The sequence below is a fragment of the Pelophylax lessonae genome, assembly GCF_965119305.1.
Source record: "Pelophylax lessonae genome assembly, chromosome: 8".
Taxonomy (NCBI): Eukaryota; Metazoa; Chordata; class Amphibia; order Anura; family Ranidae; genus Pelophylax; species Pelophylax lessonae.
In genome coordinates, this window is record NC_138775.1 from 78,531,203 (window position 1) to 78,559,021 (window position 27,819).

The following is a 27,819-nucleotide window of genomic DNA, read 5'->3' on the forward strand; positions in this document are numbered from 1 at the left end:
AACTGGAGGAGTTGAGTGTTAGAGCCACCATACCTTGTACATGAGAAAAAATTTGTCCAGCTCAATGCCTCAGTCTACTGCAGGAGCCTCAATCTTTTCTGGGTGATTGAAGCCTCTGTCCATGTAATAGCTGTGATTGGAGGTAGATCACATGATTTGAATGAGAACTTATTTTCTTAGGTTACTTTACTCCGCTTCGAGTTTTTGTTGCTTCTAGACTGTTAAAGAAAAAGCATAGGCTCTTTTTTGGGCAGCGCAGTATAGGTTCCTGGGGAAGGGAAAATGGCTGCATAGGCTCAAAGCACTTCAACACATTTATATTTTTAACATATCTGTAGATCTGCATTGTGATTTCCTTCTAAGGCAGGGATCCTTAAACTCCGGTGTAACGTGAAAATTCCATACCCACGTCACTTCCTGTCAGAAACCGCATGCTCACAGCTCTGGTTACGTCATTGAACAGCTGATGAGCTTAGCATTGCGCATGCTCGGAGGGTATGGAATGTTCACGGTAGTGTGTTATAACGTTACACCGTCTCAGCTGTTGCGGCGGTTACATTAAAACAGCTCGGCCGCAACATGAGACATCTCCGCTCCTACCACTGTCACTTCCCTGATCTCGGCTAGTAAATGTAAAAGCGGCGGCGGGTGTATGAAATCAAAATCACGGAGATGTCGGCTCCGTGATCCGCTTTTACATTTAGTGGCCAAGATCAGGGAAGTGACAGGGGTAGGAGCGGAGATAACTCATGTTGCAGCGGAGATGTTTTAATGTGGTGATGCGGTGTAACATTGTAACACACTACCATGAACATTCCATACCCTCCGAGCATGCGCACTAGTAAGCTCCTCAGCTGTTCACTGACGTAGGTGCTGACGTAGGTTCACCGGAAGTGACGAGGGTATGGAATTTTTATGGGTATGGTTTTTTCACGGAACACCGGCCCTCTAGCTGTTGCCGAACTACACATCCCATGAGGCATTGTAAATCTCTGACTTTCACAGACATGACTAACCATGATGGGAATTGCAGTTCCTGAACAAATGGAGGGCCATAGTTTGAAGACCCCTGTTCTAAGGCATTGTAAGGAAATCTCAAGATTTGTTGTGAAGTTTGATGTCACTGTGCTGCTGACTGTTCTCCATATGGCTTGCTAGAGAGGAATCTGTACCTGAGGACCTGTTGTGCAAGAATCTGTCTGTTTTTGCTTTGTTCCTCATTTCGATCTGTTTCCTCTGCCATTCTTGTTGGTTTTACCAGTCGTTGCATACCCAGTTTGCTAGTCCCCTCTGGAGGTGGTGGTGATCTTTGTAGAAAGAGGACTTTGATTCTTATTTCAGACCCCATGCAGAATGATTTATAGGTAAAAATGAGGAACACTGGATGTCTTTACAGCTTAATTCACATAACTTTCCTGTAATGAAGTGTATACACTTTCTGTTGACTGCTCTTCTCTTCATTGAATCCAGGTCCTTTTCACAGTCCTAAACTTATAGCACTGCATAGGCTAACTGCCTGGGGTATTCTATTGCAGTGCATCGAATGCACACCCATTCCTTTATGTCTCTTCCTCTATTCACAACACTCTTTGCATTGTTTTCACACCATACATGAGAGGCAGATAAAGGACTGTATCCCCTCCCCACCCACAGAACACATTATTTTCTGTGAAATTGAGTGTTGTGAATGGAGGAGAGGACAGAAAGGGGCAGGGAGCCTAGAGGACTTTTTCAGTCCACCCATGCAGCACCAGAGGACCCAGCTTTACTGAAGGGAAATTTTCAACAGAGAAGCTGTCCAAAAGCTCAGATGGTTCAGCAGGGACCGGGCAAATTTTCTTCAGTGTATGGTTGTCCCTGCTTGGCAGAAGTTGATATAAAGGGACACGCTGTAAAATTTTTCGATCAGTGGTTAGTCACTGATCATTGTATTCCTACAGCTAGAGCCACTGTCGGAATACAATGTCCCAGTAGGAGGGATTTGTCCATCCTCCTAGTTTGAGTTGAGGGAAAAATTTGCCCACGGACAATGGGAAAAAAAGAACTGTGGGTCAATTTTAGAAGCGGCCAATAGGACTTTGAATTTCCCCACCATCCGAATACACCGATCAGTGCTGCAGTTTATGGCCTGCAGTGCTGATCAAGCGGCTTTTTTTCCAGCAGGGTGGTTGAACAGATGACTATCAGTGGTGACATCTATTCAACCGCAGTGGTCATACGTGGATCAAAATTTGGCCAGTTCAGCAGAAAATTTCAACCAATATATAAAGAACCTTGCAGGTATCTTCATTTAAATACACTGACTTGCATAGCAGGCTCACTGGTATTCTACTGCTAGTCCCTGTCAAGGTAAAACTTAGTTTCTTTTAGCCTCTTTGTGTATTGTGCTGTATGATATTCTCTCAAAAGTACTGTATTATCTTTTTCGAAAATCTCTAAGTTGTAGTCAGGTGAAACCTGGGGGGGAAAAAGTGATTATCTGTAGAGTGGGAGGAAGAGGTGGGCCTCCTATGTCAGGCTTTAATGAAAGAGCCCTATAAAGAACCGTTTTCATTTAGCAGATTTCCCAGATGTTTCCTGAACTTCGTCAGATGTTACATTTACTAGAAAGTTTAACTCCTGGGAAGACGGTTGTTGTGGAGATTGTTGCTACAGACATTCTTTCCGGGGAAGGTTTTGGAACAAATTCTGCTCTGCTTGGAGCCTTCAATAAATTGGCCTTTGCACGCACTAACAGCTCTGAAAAGGAGTGAGGCTGCAGAAAAGGGAAAGCTGACCATGGCCCATTTTCATTATTGATGCGCCAAAGAAAACGGGCACAGCCCTTCGCAGCTCAGCACTCTCCCCCTGTAAAATTCTGCTTGTCATAGTCCTGCATTGAGAACCGTACGTTTATTAAACCAGTAAAGGGAAATAATTCTACCTTTGCAGAATTAAGTAGGATGTAAGACCTTGGCCTCTGCAGTATAGGATTGCTTTTTTTGTCCTTGTAATTTCACTAATGTTCTGAGCCTAATTGCATTCTGTGTGCAATTTTTTTTTTTTTAAAGCAAGATGCATTTGTGATCAGAGGTTTTAGTTCTAAGTGCTGCTTCCATTTATTTTACTGTCGTCCACATACCTTTTACAGAACCATTTAGGTTCCATCTAGAAGGGCATCAAGACCCTCTTCTGTGCTGTAAAAACATGTCCACAAGTAATACACTTGGTAGCCAAATCCACAAGTTGATACATTTTACCGACATAGAATCTGCCTCAGGAAGCCTCATTTCACACCGGTGCGACTTGTCATGCGATTTGACAGTTCAGAATCTCATGACAAGTCGCACCCTATTTGTGTCTATGGAACCATTCAAATTGGTGCTACTTCGTCTTGCACTGATTTGAAAAAGGTTCCTGCACTATTTTTGGTGATTTCATGTGCAACGTTCATTGACACTGTCCATTCTTGACTACTGCAACTTTCTCCTCACTGGCCTACCTTTTACACAGGCTATCCCCCCTTCAGTCTTATTAATGGTGCTTCTAGACTAATACACCTTACTAATCGATCTGTGACTGCTGATCCTCTACTAATCTCTTGACTGGTTTCCAGTACCCCACCGTATAAAATTCAAAATAAAAACCCAAAAATGTACAAGGCCATCCACAACATATCACCCAAATCATCCTCTGCTCCTCCCAAGACCTCCTGCTCTCTAGCTCCCTTGTTACCTCCGTCCATGCACACCTCCAGGACTTCTCCAGAGCCTCTCCCATCCTCTAACTCTCTGCCTCAGTATGTCTGGTCTGCGTCCACCTTTAGACAGTCCTTAAACTCACTTATTCAGGGAAGCCTACCCCACCCAAGTCTCATTTATCCGTTCGTCCCCTGCAGCAGGTCCCCCCCCCCTGTATTGTAAGCTCTATGAGCAGGACCCTCCTGTTCCTTCTGTATTGAACTGTATTGTAATTGTACTGTCCCCTTTTTATATTGTAAAGCGCTGCGTAAACTGTTGGGGCTTATCTTGTATAATAATAATCTGTGCGTGAAATCCGATGTTGGCAAGTCACACAAAAATTGTAGTGATTGGCCACTTTGAAATAAAGCTGAAGTGGTGCAATTTCAAAGCCGCATTTAGTGGGAACGGGGGCACAATGACAAAATATGAATCCAAAGCATTGCTGTTTTAGAATATGTCAGCAGGAAGATTTTAAAGGGGTAATTTCACCCAAAAGTGATACTTTCTGATAGATGGAGTATCAGATACTCCAAATAAGAGATTTCTGTACCATAATTCCCTACTAATTTTCAGCTCTCCCTGTTGCATTCTCTAGGTCTAGGATATAAAATAAATACACTCAACAAGGAGTGTATGACCTCTTCATAATGACCACAGCACATATGCAGATCCTGAAATTTTAAAGTGCAGATATCTTGCAAATAACTTTTTTTTCTTTCAGAGACCTTATTTAATGCTGCAGAATCTACCATTATTTGTGGGTAACCTTATTTTGGGTAACTAATACCTTGGTGTTAGCGCTTACATGCAAAAAAATATGGCCCTTAAAGCAGCCAGGAACAAATTCACATTTTTGCTCTTGGCTGCCATCTTTCTAGTAGAAGTGCCACTCCACCCCAGCCCTCTTTATAATTGGAGTAAAACCAGAAAAAAAAATTTAAGATTAAAATTTTGTGAACTTTAAATTTCCCTTCCTCCATGTACGCAAACGTACACAGCAGGCGCACCCACACAAAAACAAAGATTGCACCACGCACAGATTGCTTAACATTGTGCATGCCAGAGTGAGAGTAGTAATCGAGGCCATTATTCACTGTTATCGCTATATTAATGAGCTATAATGGCTTTCAAAGCCTTGCCTCTATTGACAGTTTTAGGTAGTGTAGTTTCCGCTGTTTCACTGGCGTGCAGTTTTGAGTCTTCACATATTTGGGATCTATTTGTTGATGGAATGATCATGTAGCATTTTTGCACTTGTCGTGATTTTAGACATTACATTATTTTATTGTAGGCCTACAGTACTATGCAAATGTTTTAGACAGGTGTGAAGAAATGCTGTAAAGTAAAAATTATTTCCAAAATATAAATTTTAATTGTTTTTGTCAATTTGCAAAATTCAGGGAGTAAGAAGGAAAATCCAAATCAAATCAACATTTGATGTTATCACCCTTTTGGCTTCAAACCAGCTACAATTCTTTTAAGTATACCTGCACACAGTTTTTGAAGTAACACAGCAGGTAGGTTTTTCCAAACATCTTGGAGAACTAACCACAGATCTTGATCTGTGAATGTAGCCTGCCTCAAATCATTCTGTATCCTCATGTAATCCCAGACACTCTGAGATCAGGGCTCTGGGGTTGCCAAACCATTACTCCATGACTCCTCGTTTTTTACGCTGAAGATGGTTCTTAATTACCTTGGCTGCATGTTGTAGGTTTTTCCTGCTGCAGATTAAATTTGGGGCCAATCACACCCCTCCCTGATGGTATGGCATGATGGGATAAGTATCTGCCTGTGTTTCACAGCATTGAGGACTGTAGATGCAGTGGTTGGCCTTGAATACCTAATACAGGAGAGGGAAGGCACATCATTCTTGCTTCTGTTCGACATCAGAAGATGCTCAGCAGTGCCATCGGCACAGAACCAGTGGGATCCAGGTACACCCCTCTACTTTCCAGAGAAGTCTGATCAGAAGTGGCCTTCATAGAAGAATTGTATTCAAAATGCCATACTTCTGATGTGGAACAAGGCTAAGCGACTCAAAAACCTAGGAATTGGGGTGCAGAAAAATGTCAATGGGTGCTCTGGACTGGACGTCAAAATGTTTTTTCCTGTAACAGGAGGCAGTTTGTTTGCAAAGGACTGGAGAGCAGTGCAATAAGTGGTCTGGATCAATGGCGTCCTCAATGAGATACAGGCAAATACTTTTCCATCATGCCATACCATAAGGGGGGCATGTGATTGGCATCAATTTATTCAGGAGAACGACCTCAAATATACAGCCAATATCAAGAACAACTATCTTCACTGTAAAGAGCCCTGATCTCATCGATTGTGATTACATGAAGAGACAGAAGGATTTGAGTAAACCTACATCCAAAGAAAATCTGTGGTTAGTTCTCCAAGATGTTTGGAACAACCTACCCGTCGAGTTATTATAAAAAACTGTGTGCAAGTATACCTAGAAAAATTGATGTTTGAAGGCAAAGGGAGGTCCCCGAATTTTGATTTGGGGTTCTGTTCATTTTACTTTCTATTTTTTTGTTTAATTGATAAAAAATAAATTCTTATCACTTCTATTTCTGAAAGCATTCTTTTCATTTACAGCATTCTTCCACACCTGCCTAAAACGTTTGCACTGTACCGTGTAGCTATTCGTGTGTGCATTTTAATGGGAAATTGGCTTACATTATTTATATTACCGTGTATTCACTGACAGCAAGTTGTGGAAATGAGTAGGCATGAGATTTGTCTGACAGTCAAGATTTGCGCAGCCTGCTGCAATTTGTGGATAAAATCTCCAGTCCTTTGTCACAATCACAGTGACAGTTTCTTGGCCTCTGTTGGTGCTTGAGCTGATTTGAAGGGTTTCTTTTTGTTCCGCACACATGAAGATAATACAGTAAAGATTGTATTAGAGTACCTCACTATTTGCCTGATCTCAGCATTCTCTTAAAGCTCGTCTCCTTCCTTCACGTTTGATGATCTTGTCATATAATGCAGTATTAGAGAGGACTTTTAATTTGACATGGGGCCTGCCAACCCGTTATGTGCAGAGCGGAGAGCCTGCCAAGTTTGTGAGGCCCAGGGCTCTCTGGTGGGAGGATGCTGAGTTGTCTTCGTGCTCTTTGGCAATGATTAAAGTGAGGTTAGTATTAAAAGAAACTTTCGTTTCATCCCCTTATCCTATACTCCTCATTTCATCCCAGATGGGAGTTTCGTATTGTCATCTGTAGTTCATTTACAGCGTGAGACAGCAGGCAGGGAACAGGACCGTGCCGCAGAGGAGCGAGCCTTAAAGTGGAAGGGCCATCCTTGTGTCCTCATTTCAATAGTGCAGTTGATGGTGGCGAATATTGGCATAAAGACATACAGTATTTTGCAAAAAGTGAGTACACCCTCACATTTTCGTAAATATTTTATTATATCTTTTCATGTGACAACACTGAATAAATGACACTTTGCTACAATGTAAAGTAGGGAGTGTACAGCTTGTATAACAGTGTAAATTTGCTGTCCCCTCAAAATAACTCAACATACAGCCATTAATGTCTAAACTGCTGGCAACAAAAGGAGTGCACCCCTAAGTGAAAATGTCCAGATTGGGCCCAAAGCGTCAATATTCTGTTTGGCCACCGTTCTTTTTCAGCCCTGCCCTAACCCTCTTGGACATGGAGTTCACCAGAGCGTCACAGACTGCCACTGGAGTCCTCTTCCACCCCTCCATAACGACATGGCGGAGCTGGTGGATGTTAGAGACCTTGCACTCCTCCACCTTCCATTTGAGGATGCCCCACAGATGCTCAATAGGGTTTAGGTCTGGAGACATGCTTGGCCGGTCCATCACCTTTACCCTCAGGTTCTTTAGCAAGGCAGTGGTCGTTTTGGAGGTGTGTTTGGGGTCGTTGTGTTGGAATACTTCCCTGCGGCCCAGTCTCCGAAGGGAGGGGGTCATGCTCCGCTTTGGTATGTCAAAGTACATGTTGACATTCATGGTTCCCTCAACGAACTGTAGCTCCCCAGTGCTGGCAGCACTCATGCAGCCCCAGACCATGACACTCCCACCACCATGCTTGACTGTAGGCAAGACACACTTGTCTTTGTACTCCTCACCTGGTTGCCGCCCCACACCCTTGACCCCATATGAACCAAATAATTTTATCTTGATCTCATCAGACCACAGGACATGGTTCCAGTAATCTATATCCTCAGTTTGCTTGTCTTCAGCAAACTGCTGGATTTCTTGTGCATCTTTATAATAGGCTTCCTTCTGGGATGACAGCCATGCAGACCAATTTGATGCTGTGTGCGGTGTATGGTCTGAGCACTGACAGGCTGACCCCCCCCCACCCCTTCAACCCCTGCAGCAATGCTGGCAGCACTCGTATGTCTATTTCCCAAAGACAACCTCTGGATATGACGCTGAGCATGTGCACTTAACTTTTTTGGTCGACCATGGCGAGGCCTGTTCTGAGTGGAGCCTGTCCTATTAAACTGCTGTATGGTCTTGGCCACCGTGCTGCAGCTCAGTTTCAAAGTATTGGCAATCTTCTTATAGCCTAGAATCAAAAACTGAAAAAAAATTGGCGCTAATTCAAATAAAAATGAGAATCCACTCACAAATTAATAACATACGGATATGAAGCAGTAATAAAATAGTCATTAAAATAATCAATAGCCAGGTGTTTTTTTGTTCTGCCTAGTCCTACTCCTGGAGGAGGAAATATAACCCACTAGTTATGATTTACGAAGCGCTGTGTTCGTCGAACTCAGAAATTTTTTTTATAAGTACAAGAAGCCCATTTTCTTCAGTGTTGGCACACAAAAAGAGATATAATAAAATATTTACAAAAATGTGAGTGGTATGTAGTGATAAAGAAGGTATTCCCTATCATTTAATATAGAACCCCAGTATATATCCCTAGGTCTTTACAGAGTCAAAATACCTCAAAATTGTTAGTATCCGAGACAGCTCTTGAAAATTGTACAGATTTATTCTCTATTGTCTCCAGCAACTAGTAAGCTAGTAAAGGTGAGAAAGCGAATGACGTTTCTATTGTAACACCAATACTTTCTTTCCCTATGGTTTCTTAGACATTTGCATCATTGCTGTCACCATGTGCTTATAGCAATCTAGATTTATGGTTTATTCTGTGCACTTCCTTTAATCCATTGAAACAAAAATTGTGTGCAGTCCTGAGATAGGAAGCAATTATCATTATCCTCTTAATTTACTATTATACACAATGACCCCTTGCTGGGCCTTTCTCCAGCCTTTGACATGGCTGACGCTAGACACAGTGGGTGATTTTGGAAATACCAGAGGCTTTTATAAAATGAATTTACTTTTACTGCTCATGTTAAAACCTGTCATGAACTAGATCTTGAATGTCTTCATATACAAGTTCATAATGTACAAAAAGAATTCCCCTTAATGGTATGGGACTATAAATGCCGCTGAACACTGTGTACTGTATAAAAAATAATCTTTATTAATACAAAGGGACAAATCATGAAAACACAATATTGTGAAAAACACAAATACACATACAGGGCATTAAAATTGCATGCATTTGACAGACCGAATACCGAACCAAGATGTGGACACTCAGGTACATAGGGCAATCATGGAACCGGAACCGACCCTACGCGTTTCGGGCGTGGAAGCCCTTCCTCAGGGGTCACCCAAAGTTACCAGATAGAGCACCTAGTGTATCCTTTGTGTCCAACCAATGGATTGGATCGGTCTGTCGAATAAAAACGGTATTGCTACCGTGTGGAGGGATGCCCAAGTTTTCCCAAAGCCCGTGCAGGGCAGAGAACTCCGTGAGAATATCGAGAGTATAGTAGCAGTAGCTGCCCGGAGGGACCAACAGGGCACCACGATGACCAGTCAGTAGTGGCTCAACATGGACCGCTCACATGTAGAAGGGTATAATTATTTGTGATACCTTGAGTATATGAAGTGAATGTGACCAACAAAGGGTCAAATGAAGTAGATATGATATAGATCTTATGTTGGCGTAGTCAACATTGTGAAGGTGGTTATCCCTGGGTGTTCATGGGCTTGGCATCCTCGGAAATTTTGGAAATTTTTTGGCATTTTGGAAATACAAGAGGCTTTTATAAAATGAATTTACTTTTACTGCTCATGTTAAAACCTGTCATGAACTAGATCTTGAATGTCTTCATATACAAGTTCATAATGTTCAAGTCCTATTCATGTTGAGTTAAGCCTAACGTAGGTGATCACAGGAATGAGATAAAGATAAAAACGTCAGGCTAATAGTATTGGAACTTATTTGTGGAGCGCACAATTTTTTCTTTTTTGGTTTATTTCAAGCTATTTTTTCTAATCTATCTAGAACGAAGAGTCTTAATGGGGATTTCAGAAAAGATCTGCGAGACCGAAGTCGCAGCCCAATAGAACGAGCAGCTGCTCCGACAATGGGGTTGCATGCGAATCATCTGTACAGCTCGATTCCAAGCATTAGTATGGATCAACCTCTCGCCCTCACCAAAAACAGTGATCTGTCCCGAAACCTGGGGATGACACCCACTATGAGCCCTGTGGAACGACAGCAGGTAAGAAGGCTTCTCAGCTAACATTCACCAAGAGATTCTATATTGGCCATGGCGTAAGACACAGTTGATCTTCCATTATAATTGTATCCAATATAGTGGACCTATTAGAGATCTGACAGCCAGCAGAAATAGAAAACCCTGCACTTACATGAGTGTGTGTCTCAAAAGAATTGAAGGAAGATGCAGATAATAAACTTGCATGAGATGATCAGGATGTCCAATCCTGCTTGAATGGCTAGACCCATTTATGTGTGGCCAATTCTAGCCACTTGACATCTCTGGCAACCTTACGGATCATACAGCTGAAGAAAAAAGTGGCATGATGACCACACATGAAGGCAGATTCAATTATCCTCCTGCATTTTACACATGTTCCAGACAAGTAAGGCACAGATGCAAATAGAAGTGTAGGGAGCTATTCTATAGATTACACAGCAGGCACCCATTTATTGTCTTCAGGCTTTGCAATTGTTTTTTTAGAAATTAACTTTGTAACAGTTACTCACCAAAGCCCAAGAATAATTTGTTTCTTTAGGTAATTTTTGGGTGACCATGTGTGATAAGTGCTTTTACTTCTAATAAACTCACAGAATAGTCAGAGATGATTTTCTCATCGAGCTGCCCACTTAATTGCAGAAAATGTAAATATTAGATGGAGTTTAAAGTGTACAGTATCTCACAAAAGTGAGTACACCCCTCACATATTTGTAAATATTTTATTATATCTTTTCATGTGACAACACTGAAGAAATTACACTTTGCTACAATGTAAAGTAGTGAATGTAAAGCTTGTATAACAGTGTAAATCAGATGGCCGGATGCTGCAATCCCGGAAGACGGGCGACTGGACATGTCGTCCGTCATACAGGTAAGCAGGCGGCACGGCGGGGGCTCGTTCTAAGGTAAGTATTTCATAATGAGCTAGTATGCGATGCATACTAGCTCATTATGTGTTTGTCTTTCAGGGTAAAAAAAAAAAAAAGGGTTTACAACCTCTTTAAGGATTAAACCGCTGGCAACAAAAGTTAGTACACCCCTAAGTAAAAAATGTCCAAGATGGGCCCAATTAGCCATTTCCCCTCTCCGATGTCATGTGACTTGTGTTACAAGGTCTCAGGTGTAAATGGGGAGCAGGTGTGTTAACTTTGATGTTATTGCTCTTAAGATGGATACACACTATACAATTTTCTGTAGACTTTTTCCTTTTGATTTACCAAAACCATATAATATGAGGTCAAACCTAAACACTTTCAATGTGTATGCAATCAGGCAGGCCCTTGCACTACATAGTTGAAGGTATATCTAAAGGAAATCTAACAACAAAAGTTGTATAGTGTGTATTCAGCTTCACTCTCTCATACTGGTCCTGGAAGTTCAACATAGCATCTCGTGGCAAAGAACTCTCTGATCTGAAAAAAAGAATTGTTTCGCTACAGAACGATGACCTAGGCTAAAAGAAGTTTGCCAAGACCCTGACACTGAGCTGCAGCATGGTGGCCAAGACCATACAGTGGTTTAACAGGATAAGTTCCCCTTGGAACCAAGACCAAGGTCTCGCCATGGTAGACAAAAGAAGTTGCGTGCACATGCTCAGCATCCCATCCCGAGGTTGTCTTTAGGAAATAGACATATGAGTACTGCCAGCATTGCTGCAGAGGTTGAGGGGGTGGGGGGTCAGTCTGTCAGTGCTCAGACCATACGCCGCACTTCATCAAATTGGTCCGCATGGCTGTTGTCCCAGAAGGAAGCCTCTTCTAAAGGTGAAGCCTACAGTTTGCTGAAGACAAGCAGACTAGAGACATGGATTACTGGAACCATGTCCGTGGTCTGATGAGACCAAGATAAACTTATTTGGTTCAAATGGTGTCAAGAGTGTGTGGTGGCAACCAGGTGAGTACAATAAGTGTGTCTTGCCTACAGTCAAGCATGGTGGTGGGAGTGTCATGGTCTGGGGCTGCATGAGTGCTGCCGGCACTGGGGGAGCTACAGTTCATTGAGAGAACCATGAATGCCAACATGTATTCCAACATAACGACCCCAAACACACCGCCAAGATGACCACTACCTTGCTAAAGAAGCTGAGGGTAAAGGGGGATGGACTGGCCAAGCATGTCTCCCGACCTAAACCCTATTGAGGATCTGTGGGGCATACTCAAACGGAAGGTGGAGGAGCACAAGGTTTCGAACATCCACCAGCTCCGTGATGTTGTCATGGAGGAGTGGAAGAGGACTGTGAAGCTCTGGTGAACATGCCCAAGAGGGTTAAGACAGTGCCAGAAAATAATGGTGGCCACACAAAATAGACGCTTTGGGCCCGATTTGGACATTGTCACTTAGGGGTGTACTCACTTTTGTTGCCAGCGGTTTAGACAATAATGGCTGTGTTGAGTTATTTTAAGGGGACAGTAAATTGGTTGGTTATACAAGCTGTACACTCACTACTTTACATTGTAGCAAAGTGTCATTTATTCAGTGTTGTCAAATGAAAAGATAAAATAAAATATTTATGAAAATGTGAGTGGTGTACTCACTTTTGTGAGATACTGTATCTAAACTTACCAGTCCTTATGTGATGTGGTTACCTTTTTTTCAGGCTTTTTTTTTTTTTGTATATGGAAGGGGACACCAGAAAGATGGGAATGTTTAGAGCCGGTTCACACTGGGGCGACTTGTCAGGCGATCTGGTCGCCTGACAAGTCGCCGTGGGTCGCCTGCCATAGATTAGCACAGGACCTAATAGGAGTGACACAAGTCGCTCCGACTTAGAAAAAGGGTCCTGTACTACTTTGGGGCGACCTGCATTGACTTCAATGATATGAAGTCTGTGCATGCCGCTCCGAGGTCACGGTGCGCGCTGTGCACCGCGACTTCACAGGTCACCCCGGCAAGTCGGGTCGCTCCTATGTGAACCGGCTCTTAGGCTTTCTTTTTAAGCTCACTGGGAGTGACAAGGATATTGCTCTTCAGGAACTATCAACAGATATTTTCTGTACTTGCTAGAAATGTTGTTGAATGAAGCCCCCAGGAAAGGTATGCTGCAATACATTACATTTTTATTTTGTTTTTGAGTTTAGATTTTTTTTTTTTTTTATCCAAACTTTATTGAAAAGAAAATTTAATACAAAAATATGATGTCAACATGGTTGTGCACATGAATAAGAATACATAAGCATATGAGAATTGAGTATAATGAGATAATAGAATTTCATTGCTATAACACACTCCACATCATATTCCGGTTCCCTAGAGCAGTCGTCCTGACTAGAGAATACCAATACGTAAACTACACATAACATCTATGACATCAGTTTAGATGAACTTTAGTTATTGGGACAATTAAAGGCACAAGGGCTTTTCTTTACCATAATGCATTCTATGTTAAACCTTTTGCAAGCTTACCGCACCCCCTACCCCCCCATACTTACCCAAGCCTATTTTGATCCAGCAATGTGCATGAGAGCCAAGACGCTCTCCCTCTTCATTGGCTCAGACACAGCAATGGAAGTCTTTGGCTCCTTCTGCTGTCAATCACAGCCAGTGAGGAGAGAGCGGGGTGGAGCTGAACCACGCTCTGTGTCTTATAGACGCACAGAGCCAGCTTTGAAACGAACACACAGAAGTGCCCCCATAGCAAGTGGCTTGCTCTGAGGGCACATGGCGGTGCGGGGGACCGGAGAAGAGGGTGGGGGCTGCTCTATGCAACACGATTGCTCAGAGCATGTAAGTATAACCTGTTTTTTAAAAAATGTGCTTATAGAAACACTTTAAAACAAGACTGATCGACTTCTGTACAACTAGCCTGTTTAGTTTAACCCGATCGGTCAGTGCCACTGATTAAAGACAGCAGGGAAGTTTCCCTACTGTCAGCATAGCAGGAGTTATTCCCCCATACACCTCGAATGTGTGGATGGGAAATCGGATTATTAAAAAAATAAAATTATGTATGGGGCTATCCTACCTTGTCTGCAATACTTTGAAATTGGTGTGTGTCTAATGAGACGAGTGATGGGGTTAAGCTCGTGCCAGCAAAAATTCCAAATGTAACTGAACATTAGGTTTGGTGAAGTCAAACTATGTATGGTTTAACCACTTGCCGACTGCCGCACGACTATTTACGTCGGCAGTCAGCCCCTCACAGGCAAAGCGACGTAGGGCTACGTCGCTAGCCTGTAAGGGTTTTGGGAGTGAGCGCCGCCGGATGCGCGCTCCCGCTCGCCCCCCGCGCACCCGATGTCCGCCGGGCACTCGCGGTAGTCCGTGACTGTGGGAGAAAGGCAGGTGGCTAATGTAAACAAAGCCGCCTGTCGGTCTCCCCTGTGAAAGAATGGTGATCAAATGGTTCTACTATGTAGGAACGTTGATCACTGTTCTTAAACCCATCAAGCCACAGCCAATCACAGTTAGAAACACGCCCCTAAGACACACTTAACCCCTCCCTCTCCAATACCGTTAACTCCTTCACTGCCAGTGTCATTTTTACAGTAACCGTGCATATGTATAGCACTGATTGGTGAGTATCTTTGCGACTGGTGAGTATCTTGTGTCTGTTGGATCTTTGCGACTGGTGAGTATCGTTGCGGTTAGTGAGTATCGTTGCGACTGGTGAGTATCGTTGCGACTGGTGAGTATCTTTGCGTCTGTTGGATCTTTGCGACTGGTGAGTATCTTTGCGTCTGTTGGATCTTTGCGACTGGTGAGTATCTTTGCGTCTGTTGGATCTTTGCGACTGGTGAGTATCTTGCGTCTGTTGGATCTTTGCGACTGGTGAGTATCTTAGCGACTGGTTAGTATATTAGCGACTGGTGAGTACCCCAGGTTTAGTACCAGGGAAGTTAGAGGTAGGGTAGGTAAGGAAGAGCAGGTCGTTAACATTATCCCCATAGAGTAGAGGGTAATAATGTCCGACAGGATTGCGGATGCCACTCAGTGCACTTCTTGCGGCATGTATGCGTTCCTTGATGAACCATTCGAGGGCGAATACTGCTGTGCAAGATGTGAGCAACTTGTTGCTCTGGTAGACCAGATCCTGGACCTACAGAACACAGTGGCAACACTGCGTGGCATCAACAACCTGGAAAGGAGCTTGGACATTACCTATCAGGCGCTGGTAGGGGCCAGCATAGAGGAGGGAGGAACAGAGGAGACGCAAGAAGCAGAGGTACGCAGCTGGGTGACTGTTAGGAAGGGTAGAGGGAGGAGAGCCAGGGAGGCCAATCCTGAGTTGGTACACCCTAACAAATCTGTCGAGTTGCAGGTTGAGGGGGATATCAGCTCAGGGGTGGCAGAGCTGGAGCATGCACCCTCCCCCAGCTGCCAGGGGAGGGACGGCTCCAGGAAGAGGGGGGGCCGTAACTCAGGAAAGGTTAGAAAGGTTGTGGTAGTTGGGGACTCAATTATCAAGAGGACAGAGAGGGAAATCTGTAAAAAAGATCTCGTGAACCGAACAGTTTGCTGTTTACCGGGCGCCCGAGTTCGGCACATCGCAGATCTGGCAGACAGATTGTTGTGCGGGGCTGGGGATGACCCAGCGGTCATGGTGCATGTGGGCACTAATGACAAAGTTAAAGGTAGGTGGAGGATCCTTAAGAACGATTTCAGGGACTTAGGTAATAGATTGAGGAAAAGGACCTCCAAGGTGGTTTTCTCTGAAATACTGCCTGTACCTCGAGCCACACAGGAGAGGCAGAAGGAGATTAGGGAACTTAACAAGTGGCTGAGGAATTGGTGTAGGAAGGAGGGGTTTGGGTTCCTGGAGAACTGGGCTGACTTCTCAGTCGGCTACCGGCTCTTTAGTAAGGATGGGCTGCACCTTAATGGGGACGGTACAGCTCTTTTGGGGAGAAAGATGGCCACCAAGTTGGAGGGGCTTTTAAACTAGGAGACGGGGGGGAGGGCTCAGAAGTAGAGTCAGTCAGGAGGAAGCAGAGGACTGAAGGCAGCTGTAGTGTCAGCAGCGACAGTAGGTCCACAAGGTCAATTGGCGGGTCTGTGCGGGAGAACCTCAGACCAAACAGGAATAAACATAACCGCCAATTGCGCTTAACTTCCTTAAAACTAAGAGGGGTATATGCTAATGCCAGGAGCCTAGCTAATAAAATGGATGAGTTGGAAATGTTAGTACATGAGGAGGACATAGACCTTGTGGGAATAACAGAGACTTGGTTCGACCCCTCACATGACTGGCTGGCCAATATCCAAGGGTATTCGGTGTACCGGAAGGACAGGGTAGGAAAAAGAGGGGGAGGGGTATGTCTCTATGTCAAGAACAATATAAAGGTGACAGAAAGGAGTGACATTACGGATGGGATGAGCATGGATTTAGAATCTGTGTGGGTTGAACTCCATAGGGAAGGAGAAAAGGGGAAAGTAATTGTGGGGGTTTGCTATAGGCCACCTAACCAAGGGGAGGAGGTAGAGCTGGAATTTTTAGCACTAATGGGTAAAGTGGCAAAATTGGGATCAGTCATCGTATTGGGGGACTTCAATTACCCCGACATTGACTGGGAAGAGGGGACTGCACACTCACAGAAGGCCCGCCTATTCACGGAAACCTTACTGGATAATTACATGTCACAGTTGGTGGATTCCCCCACCAGAGAAAACGCAGTCCTGGATCTATTGCTCACTAATGACCCAGACATAATCTCGGAGGTAGGAGTCCAGGACAACCTGGGCTCTAGCGATCACAGGATGATCACATTTAGTGTAAATAACAACATAACAAGACAAGTGGGGAACATAAGAACCCTAAACTTCAGAAGGGCAAACTTTCCAAAATTGTACTCAATGATGGAAAAGGTAAACTGGGACCAAACCCTGGGATCCCTGACCACAGAGGAAAAATGGGAATGCTTTAGGAACATATTAGGCAAAGGCATCTTGCAGTGCATTCCTATGGGAAATAAATTTAGAAGAGACAAAGCCAAACCTGGCTGGCTAAACTGTAGCGTCATAAAACTTATTAGGGGGAAAAAATTGGCCTTCAAGAAGTATAAATCAGAGGGCACAGTATCGGCTTTCGAGCAATACAAGGAGGCAAATAAGAAAAGTAAACAAGAAATCAAGATGGCTAAAATCAACTTTGAGAGACAAATAGCGGAGGATAGTAAAAAAAACCCAAAGAAATTCTTTAAATATATCAACAGCAAAAAAACTAAGGCAGAGCATATTGCACACATAATTAACAATGATGGGAGGATGGTTACAGAGGACACTGAAAAAGCAACCGTGCTAAATGCTTTTTTCTCGTCAGTCTTTACACAGGAAAAGGAGGGGTACACTGACCATGACTGTATGGTTAGTAGTAATAAACAGGACTTGCCACCATGGCTAACAGAGGGGGAAATCAGGGAAAGGCTGGATAAACTTAACACAAACAAATCGCCAGGACCGGATGGCATACATCCGAGAGTACTCAAGGAACTCAGTAAAGTTATATCGAGACCACTGTTCCTGATCTTTGCTGACAGTATTAGGACAGGAGATGTACCAGGGGATTGGAAGAAAGCTAACGTGATTCCAATATTCAAAAAGGGCCAGAGGCATATCCCGGGAAATTATAGGCCTGTCAGTTTGACATCAGTAGTATGTAAACTTCTGGAGGGGATGATAAGGGACTATATTGTAGAGTTTGCTAAGGACAACAACATCATCAGCAGTAATCAGCACGGGTTTACAAATGGGCGTTCTTGTCAAACCAATCTCCTTACATTCTACGAGGAGGTGAGCTGTGAGCTAGATAGGGGGAGACCAGTGGATGTGGTGTACTTGGATTTCGCTAAGGCGTTTGATACAGTTCCCCCACAAGCGCTTAATTTATAAAATAAGGTCTGCAGGTATCGATAGCAGGGTTTGCTCTTGGATACGGAACTGGCTAAAAAGGCGGGTCCAAAGGGTAGTAATAAACAGCGCATACTCAGACTGGTCTGAGGTGGTAAGCGGGGTCCCCCAAGGCTCAGTCCTGGGACCAACCTTGTTCAATTTATTCATAAACAACATTGAGGTCGGGATCAGTAGTTCGATATCAGTTTTTGCAGATGACACAAAATTGGGCAGGGCAATAACTTCACAACATGAAGCAGATATCCTGCAGAATGACCTGGACAAAATAACAGAGTGGGCAACGACATGGCAAATGAGGTTTAACGTGGAGAAGTGTAAGGTTTTGCACTTGGGGACTAAAAACATAAAATCACAATACACGTTAGGAGGGGAGCCCTTGGGGGAATCAAAAATGGAGAAGGATCTGGGAGTATTGGTTGATGATAGATTAGGAAACAGCATGCAATGTCAAGCGGCAGCTTCCAAAGCCAACAGAATATTAGCATGCATAAAGAAAGGGATGCATTCCAGAGATAAGACTATAATCCTTCCACTTTATAAAACTCTGGTCCGACCGCATCTGGAGTATTCCGTCCAGTTCTGGTCGCCAGTCCTCAGGAGGGATGTGTTGGAGCTGGAGAGAGTCCAGAGAAGGGCAACTAAACTAATTAGGGGATTGGAGGACCTTGACTATGAAGAGCGTCTACAATCGCTCGATTTATTCTCCCTGGAGAAGAGACGTCTGAGGGGGGACATGATAGCAATTTATAAATATCTTAATGGGGATCCCAGCTTAGAAAAAAAGCTGTTCATTCGAAGGGATTGCATGAGGACTCGAGGGCATACAATGCGATTAGAGGAGAAGCGTTTTAACCTCAGGCAACGCGGGGGGTTCTTTACTGTTAGGGCAACAAGATTGTGGAATTCTCTACCACAAGAGGTGGTTTCTGCGGGTAGTATGGTGGCTTTCAAAAGACTCTTAGACTTACATCTCAAGGATCAGAACATTCAGGGGTATGGGAGATGATTACAGCCACACATGCCTACACAGGTTGAACTGGATGGACTATTGTCTTTATTCAACCTCACCTACTATGTAACTATGTAACTATGATTACTGCAGTAATGTCACTGGTAACCCCAAAAGTGTCAAAAATGTCAGTCAAGGGTCCGATCTGTCAGCCCCAATGTCGCAGTCCCGCAAAAAAAAATCGCAGATCACCGCCATTACGCGTTTAAAAAAAAAAAACAAAAAAATGACAAAAATCTTTGTTAGCAATAACTTTTGCGCAAACCAAAATACGCTTTTTGCGTTTTTTTTTTTGCCAAACATATGGTGAAAAAAAAAATTGGCCTAAAATGTTAAATTTTGATTTTTACATTTTTTTTTTTTTTTTGGGAATTTTATATAACAAAATGTGAAAAATATTATTTTTGCAAAATTGACGCTCTTTTTTTGTTTATAGCGCGTGATCAAAAAATTGCACAGGTGATCAAATACCACCAAAAGAAAGCTCTGTTTGTGGGAAAAAAAGCACGCCAAATTCGTTTAGGTACAGCGTCGCACGACCACGCAATTGTCCGTTAGTCACGCAGTGCCGAATCGCAAAATAGGCCCTGGTCAGGAAGGGGGTAAAATCTTCCGGGGCTTAAGTGGTTAAGGGCTTCCTAATTTGCAGATGAGTTTTAATCTAATTAGTCAATGAGGGGTTTATCTTAAAGGGCACCTCTACAAACAGAAATAGAGGCTACCACTGCTTAACCCCTAACAATGCTAGTTTCCCTACTTTAAGCTTCTGATCTAGTACCGGCATGTGGCTACTGAAGTCAGTGGAAAGTCCGGACCCCAGATTTATGCCAATGTATCCTAATCATTTGAAGCCTTTGGATCAACATAGCAGTCAGTCAACTCGGTATATTCAGCGGCAACCAGTGTTTTTTTTTTTTTTTGCCACAATTCTAAACCTGTCCCATTGTAGCTTTGGCCCCTAATCCACCCTCCATATATCTTTGCTTCATTAAAGACCTTGGGTGGATAAGTCGTAGTCATGACCTTAAGTGGTGTTTTCTCCATTGCTGGCTTTGTCTTGTGTCTGACATGTTGTACTGAATTGTTTTTTTATTCTTCTCTAAAGAAGGAGCTCAGTGAAATGAACTTGGTGTTTTAGGGATTAGGGTTCTATATTTAGCTTGTACTGTTAAGCAAAGCAAACAGTCCTGTTTTTTTCTGAATTAATAACTTTTCAGTGAAAAGAACATTGAGATTATCCTAAGCACTAATGCTTTATCAGGCAGTGCGGTTCTCTGATCATAGCATGTCTAGCTGGCTGCAGGCAAAGGATGGTCATCAGGCATGAGTTCAGTCTAACCATTTAACGGTCGTTTCTGAAGAAGTAATATGCATAAAATTGGTTCTGACCAAGAACACATGCCTATGCAGTTTGCAGGGACACTTCTTGTGTACAAAAAATCCAAAATGGCCAGTTTGTTCACCCAGCTTCGATTACAATGATCCAGCAGGGTACTCCTGCCCAGCCCCCCCCCCCTTTCAGGGATAGCTCAACCAAGGTATCCATTTAGATTGCAGTGGAAAAGTTCAGCTTAAATTCCCCTCCCCTGTAACAAAAACTTGCCTTGCCTTTGCACCCCCGCTGCTTTAATTAGCTGCCAGAAATAGAAGCCTCACTGAAGTTACAAATTGCTTGTCATAACTTGCATGGTCTAAGGACTCTTCCCATGTGACAGCGCTGGTGCTTGTGTGATTTGCATGCCCCGCCATACCCAGAAGTACCAGGGTTTTTTTTTTGCTCCCAGCAGAGTAGTGAGGGAGTGAAGGTAAGTCTAGTGATGCCATGGAGTAGCTATTAAAGTGAACCTGCAGGGGCAAAGCATTGTATTGCTTTGAGTTGCACCAATAATTTTCCAATCCAGCTAGCAATAGGTATCTAAATCAGTGCTTGACAAATCCCAGGTGCCAGGTCACCATTGCAACTAGAAATTGCATCCTGGTGCCTGGGCATTTGTCAACCCATTCGCTTTTGGCATGGGGCACCATGAATACCCTCCTAACAGCTGCCTCCACTGCTGCTGTTCCCTATGTACTTATCTGTCTTTTGTAACATTCTCTGCCGCTGCGCAGCCCATGGTCACCGGTGTGCCGCTCTGTACATTTGAAACATCCATACACAGCCCTGGAAGCTGTGTAGAAGCATAATCTTTGCAAGGACTCCTGGCCATTATTTAGAGTGGTCCTGTGGCGGTACTGACCAATGACAGTCTTGTATGAAGACAGAACAGTCACATGACCATGCTAACCAATATGCAGGAACCCTTGCAAAGATTATGCTTCTGCACAGCTTCCAGGGCTGTGTATGGATGTTTCAAATGTACAGAGGTGCACTCCGGCGCCCGGGGGTGGCGCAGTGGCAGATGATGCACAGGAGACGACAGCAGTGAGGAGGCTGTTTGTTAGGAGGCTCTTAATTTGTGTTTGTTTTTTAATTTTTTCTTCACACTGGCATTTCAGGGGGCAATTTGTAAAGGGTTGGGGGGATTTTGCTGAGAACAAGTGCATAATGTTTCCCCCCAATACCAGGTTTTACTGACATTTTTTTCTGGCCAGCCTACATCGTGGCGTTGCGTGGAAGTTAATGGCTGGCCACTCTGCTGTAAGTGTAGGGGGCGCAAATTGCTTGCCTTGCCCGGAACACTGTCAAAGCTCACTATGGGGGAAAAAAATTGTCTTTTTTTTTAGCTGGCTCCTAGATTCAAAGCAATTTTTGTCAAGCCCTGATCTAAACACCTTAAATTATAAAAGGGTCTTGTTAAATTATATACAGTGGATACGGAAAGTATTCAGACCCCCTTAAATTTTTCACTCTTTGTTATATTGCAGCCATTTGCTAAAATCATTTAAGTTCATTCTTCTTCCTCATGAATGTACACATAGCACCCCATACTGACAGAAAAACACAGAATTGTTGACATTGTTGCAGATTTATTAAAAAAGAAAAACTGAAATATCACATGGTCCTAAGTATTCAGACCCTTTGATCAGTATTTAGTAGAAGCCCCCTTTTGATCTAATACAGCCAGGAGTCTTTTTGGGAAAGATGCAACAAGTCTTTCACACCTGGATTTGGGGATCCTCTGCCATTCCTCCTTGCAGATCCTCTCCAGTTCTGTCAGGTTGGATGGTAAAAGTTGGTGGACAGCCATTTTTAGGTCTCTCCAGAGATGCTCAATTGGGTTTAAGTCAGGGCTCTGGCTGGGCCATTCAAGAACAGTCACGGAGTTGTTGTGAAGCCACTTCTTCGTTATTTTAGCTGTGTGCTTAGGGTCATTGTCTTGTTGGAAGGTAAACCTTCGGCCCAGTCTGAGGTCCAGAGCACTCTGGAGAAGATTTTTGTACAGGATATCCCTGTACTTGGCCGCATTCATCTTTCCCTCAATTGCAACCAGTCGCCATGTCCCTGCAGCTGAAAAACACCCCCACAGCATGATGCTGCCACCACCATGCTTCACTGTTGGTACTGTATTGGACAGGTGATGAGCAGTGCCTGGTTTTCTCCACACATACCGCTTAGAATTAAGGCCAAAAAGTTCTATTTTGGTCTCATCAGACCAGAGAATCTTGTTTCTCACCATCTTGGAGTCCTTCAGGTGTTTTTTTTAGCAAACTCCATGCGGGCTTTCATGTGTCTTACACGGAGTAGAGGCTTCCGTCGGGCCACTCTGCCATAAAGCCCCGACTGGTGGAGGGCTGCAGTGATGGTTGACTTTCTACAACTTTCTCCCATCTCCTGACTGCATCTCTGGAGCTCAGCCACAGTGATCTTTGGGTTCTTCTTTACCTCTCTCACCAAGGCTTTTCTCCCCCGATAGCTCAGTTTGGCTGGACGGCCAGCTCTAGGAAGGGTTCTGGTCATCCCAAACGTCTTCCATTTGAGGATTATGGAGGCCACTGTGCTCTTAGGAACCTTAAGTGCAGCAGAAATCTTTTTGTAACCTTGGCCAGATCTGTGCCTTGCCACAATTCTGTCTCTGAGCTCTTCAGGCAGTTCCTTTGACCTCATGATTCTCATTTGCTCTGACATGCATTGTGATCTGGAAGGTCTTGTATAGACAGGTGTGGCTTTCCTAATCAAGTCCAATCAGTATAATCAAACACAGCTGGACTCAAATGAAGGTGTAGAACCATCTCAAGGATGATCAGAAGAAATGGAAAGCACCTGAGTTAAATATATGAGTGTCACAGCAAAGGGTCTGAATACTTAGGACCATGTGATATTTCAGTTTTTTTCTTTTTTAATAAATCTGCAACAATGTCAACAATTCTGTGTTTTTCTGTCAATATGGGGAGCTGTGTGTACATTCACGAGGAAGAAGAATGAACTTAAATGATTTTAGCAAATGGCTGCAATATAACAAAGCGTGAAAAATTTAAGGGGGTCTGAATACTTTCCGTACCCACTGTATATTGGGTCAGCCAGCACACTGGGGCAGGATCTCTCCAAAAATGAACACGTACTTTGCCCATACTAGGCAAAGTACTGGTTTTCTTTATAAGAAGGCATAGTAAATATCTTTTGCTATTCTTCCTTGCACTTCCCTTCTGCCAGAACCCACAGAATCCTCTGCAAGTTTTAACTTGCTGAAACTGAACCTTACTCAGGGATAGGACTTACCCCATTCACACATGTGACTGCAAATATGCCTAACTTGGCTGCTTCGGTGCCTCGTGATGTCACATGTCCCCCCCCCCCCCCCCACACCTGAAGATGTAGTAGAACCAGATGTAGAACCACACCTCTAGGCTGTAGTAGCAGGTTTAAGTTCTGCTTTCCAGCTAACCTTTCTCCTTTAAACAGGGTGCAGGTCAGCTGTAGAAAAAAAAAGTTCTATGGTTGCCTTATTCAACTTACTGAAAACGTGTCTCAACTTTGGGGAAGAGGTCTTTCAATTGCACCATAGAATCTGTTGTCAGGAGACAACACTTGGTGGTGCAGACAACTTGGCATGAAGCAGATCAAAAAATCAAGGCATTCTGATAAGCGTACATGCTCATATTATTGTGGACGCACTGTAGAGGCAGAAATCTTAAGAATTACATCCATATTGAAATATTTTGTGCCTCTTTCACACACAAGCAGTACCATTTTTTTATTTCACAGTAAAATGTTGTTGGGTGTATTACTTTATAGTAATCCTGGCTTATTGTCCCTTTAGAACCGGCCATCGGTGATCACCTGTGCACCAGCAAGCAACCGAAACTGCAACCTATCTCATTGCCCCATCGCACATAGTGGTTGTGTGTCAGCCATGCCTGCAAACTACAGGCGACCGTCAAACAGTAAGTTAAACCGATTTCCATCAAGTGCATTGCCTGATAGTAGGACATTTCTGAAATCACGGTGTGGTTTACAGGCCAAATTCAGAGCTTGAGATGATATATTTGGACTTTACAAAATTGTATCTTTCCCAGAGCTACAAGTACAAGTTACTTTTTTTTTTTTTTTGTTCCTGTCTGCTACCTGTCATAGTGTTTTTTTTTTTAGGGTCATTGGCCTTTAGTGAAAATATGGCCTAAGCTACATGGATGATTTATGCAGAGGTGCTCACACAGTTGCAATGGTCTCTGGTGCAATCCTTTTCGATTGTCTTCTATACCTGTTATGACCATTTTAAGCCATGATCAGTTCTAAGACCATGCAGTGACTCCAGTGTCTGCTATAAATTTGTTCTCTATAATATAAAGCACACATCACCCATGTAGAGTAAAATTGAGGGTAAGCTGCCATATTCAACAGTTGCTTCTTCCAAACATTGATCTATATTACCTGCCGTGTGTATGTATGTATATATGTACGTGTGTGTATATATTAAAAAAATAATCAGTTTTTTGCTTTTGTCCATGTAGCTACAACTGCTTGCGACCCTGTGGTAGAAGAACACTTCCGAAGAAGCCTCGGCAAGAACTACAAAGAACCAGAGCCAGTTGCCAACTCTGTGTCCATCACAGGTTCCGTGGATGATCATTTCGCCAAGGCGTTGGGGGACACCTGGCTCCAGATCAAAGCCGCCAAGGATGGGGTGTCCAGCAGCCCTGAATCTGCCTCTCGAAGGGGCCAGTCCTCTCCTTCCTCTCACATGGTCAATCACAATCACTCCCCGTCTGTACTATCGTAAAGAGAATGTCTGTCTGCAAAATAAGGAGCAGCTACTTTCACTGGGCTTTCAAAATGATCATCATTAGTGTCAGGGGAAGGAGAGTGTTTAATTTTTGTTTTTCTTACTTGTATATTTGCTTGGCACAAAGTGGATGCCTCTATCATGTTATAGCAGGAACTATTGTTTTCTAATGTAGCATCCTAACTTCCTGCCTCTGTTACCAAAGAAACCTCTAATGCAAGCCTGCTGCCCACTGACGACCCACCACCATTCACATTGCGTTAGATCAGTTGGTTGACCCAAGTGCTGTCAGCTTACCAGCTTCTAGAACTAGAAAGCTCTGTGTATTGTAACTATTTTTTTTCATTGAGTTAATTGTATTGTATGTATTTACTTGAAAAGAATTGTCATGTCATGTCTGATTTGCACTATTGAGAAAGGATCAAGACTTCTTGTGAGAAGCTAAAATTTAGAGGGCAGACTGCTTATAAGGAATTAAGTGTACCTTTTGCCGTTACAATACGGCAGCTGTTTTGCGTGCCAATATCTAGTCCAGTTGCGATCAATTTTTATAAGATTTAGTGGCCACATTGGGACACCTCAGTGATTCTCAGCAATTGATTGGGTGATCCTACCCTGTAAGGACAGCCAAAGTGAGCATTTCGGTGATTTAATGCTGATAGGCTGAGGCTCACAGTGGTTTCTGGTATACCTTGGAAATTCTGCAAGATTTTCCAATGTGAGCTTCTGGCCATGCCCACCCATTTTGGATACTGTAGAGGGGCTTCTTTTTCACCATTTGATCAGTCTATCTACAGAGATCTAGTACATTTGTATTCTGGGAAAAGTGACCAGATGGCTTCCTTGAAGTCTATAAAATATCTCTTGCAATTGGATAGCAAAAATGACAGAAAAGGTACCCACTGGTAGTCTGCCATCACTGCAGTTTGCGTGCGTCGAGGTCAGAGAAGATAATAGTGCGTTAAGTGCATGTTTTTTGAAAACGTAATAGCTGGTAACTATTAATACGGAGACAAGTAACAATCAGAATACTTATTATCCTCTTCAGATGTAGTTTATTTTTTAACGGTATAGTCGTCTGACATACTTACTGCTGGTACAGTTGTACTCATTGTAATATTTTATTTGGTGTTCACATTTAGCGGTAACCAGCTAGAGCCTCAGGACAGGCCTTGGTGAATTGATAATTGAATTCTGATAATGCGTGGTACAGGATGCTATGTGTTTGGTAAGCTATTGCTATAAATGCTTTGCGTTCTTGTGTATAGATGCTAGTTTGATAGAAAAACAGCATCAGACAGGTTAGCTTGAGGACTAGTCGTACCCCCTATTTTCCTACCCCACTATAAAAAAAATGTTCCCCTCAAAACTGCGGAATGAGTTTAAAGCTTTGTGTAAACTGGCGACAAATATGTACATTCCTTTTTTGTCCGGAACCTTGTCCGCAAGCATAAAATCCTTTTTTTCTTTTTTCGCCTGGTAGATATAAAATCGCATCTGAGCGGATTTTCCTGCATACCTCCTTTTTTACCTTGCTTGGCTTTTCTTCCCTTGTGTAACATCTATATACATTCCAGCCTCCCAGTGAAAAATGTAAAGATTTTTATATATATATACACAAGTGTGTGTGTATATATATATATATATATATATATATATATATATATATATATATATATAATATATTTGTGTTATTTACAAGCATTTAACTGGTTAACATTCAAAATGCAGGAGTGCTTATTTTTTATTTTTTTTTTGTTGTTATGGGAGGCCCCTAAGCACATGTGGCCCCACCCCTCACACTCCAGCTGCTCCAGCGAATTATACGGACAACGCTGTCACAAGGTGGGGGGCATATATATATAGTCTATACTGTCCTCAACTCAAGACATTTCACTACTATGTTACTGGGTAGTCAATGCTTAAGTGTTTGCCATTCAGTGTAGAAAGAAAAAAAATATTTAAAAAATCACCAAAAAAACAAACTTTTAAATGAACACTTTTTTTATATAGGTAACTTTAAGACCATCGTTACGCTGTGCGTAAAGAATGTACAGAAAAAAAATTTGTAGGTATTTTTTTTGGAAAACTATTAATTTGTTAATGATATGTAGCTATTTAATTTTCCCTTTCTATAAATGTAATCATACAGTTCTGTTTTTTTTTTTCCTGGTTGTTTGGCGTAAAAAAGTTGATCTTTTTTTTGTTTAGATGTGTCTGTAATACAGTGACGTGCAGGTACACTTGTATACTATTGAAACGCTGCATTAATATTGGATAGCCACTAGCATGTCATTGCTGAGTCTGCCGAGTGTTACGGGGATCTGAAACATAGACGTGGGCTCTGGGTCAAGTGAACACGTTGCTGTTTGTTATCCTGGATTTGTGTAAAGATACAAAATGGTTAAAGTAGTACAGAATCAATGTCCATATGGAACTCGGACTCCTCGTGGTGGTCTTTTTGTAGCTGTCCTGTGTGAAAAAGGCAATCTGATCACTG

General features: G+C 43.0%; 1 protein-coding gene across 2 annotated transcripts in view; it reads left to right on the forward strand.

Annotated features, from left to right (window-relative positions):
• The window catches only part of VGLL4 (vestigial like family member 4), a 167,396-nt gene extending 141,594 nt beyond the window's left edge, over positions 1 to 25,802 (forward strand). For both annotated transcript variants that reach the window (XM_082264766.1, XM_082264765.1), the window contains exons 3-5: positions 10,088 to 10,307; positions 24,357 to 24,480; positions 25,048 to 25,802. In XM_082264766.1, the coding sequence (XP_082120892.1) occupies positions 10,088 to 10,307; positions 24,357 to 24,480; positions 25,048 to 25,316 (613 nt within the window). In that variant the 3' untranslated portion in view covers positions 25,317 to 25,802. The remainder of the gene's footprint in view (positions 1 to 10,087; positions 10,308 to 24,356; positions 24,481 to 25,047) is intronic.
• The last annotated feature ends 2,017 nt before the right edge of the window (positions 25,803 to 27,819 follow it).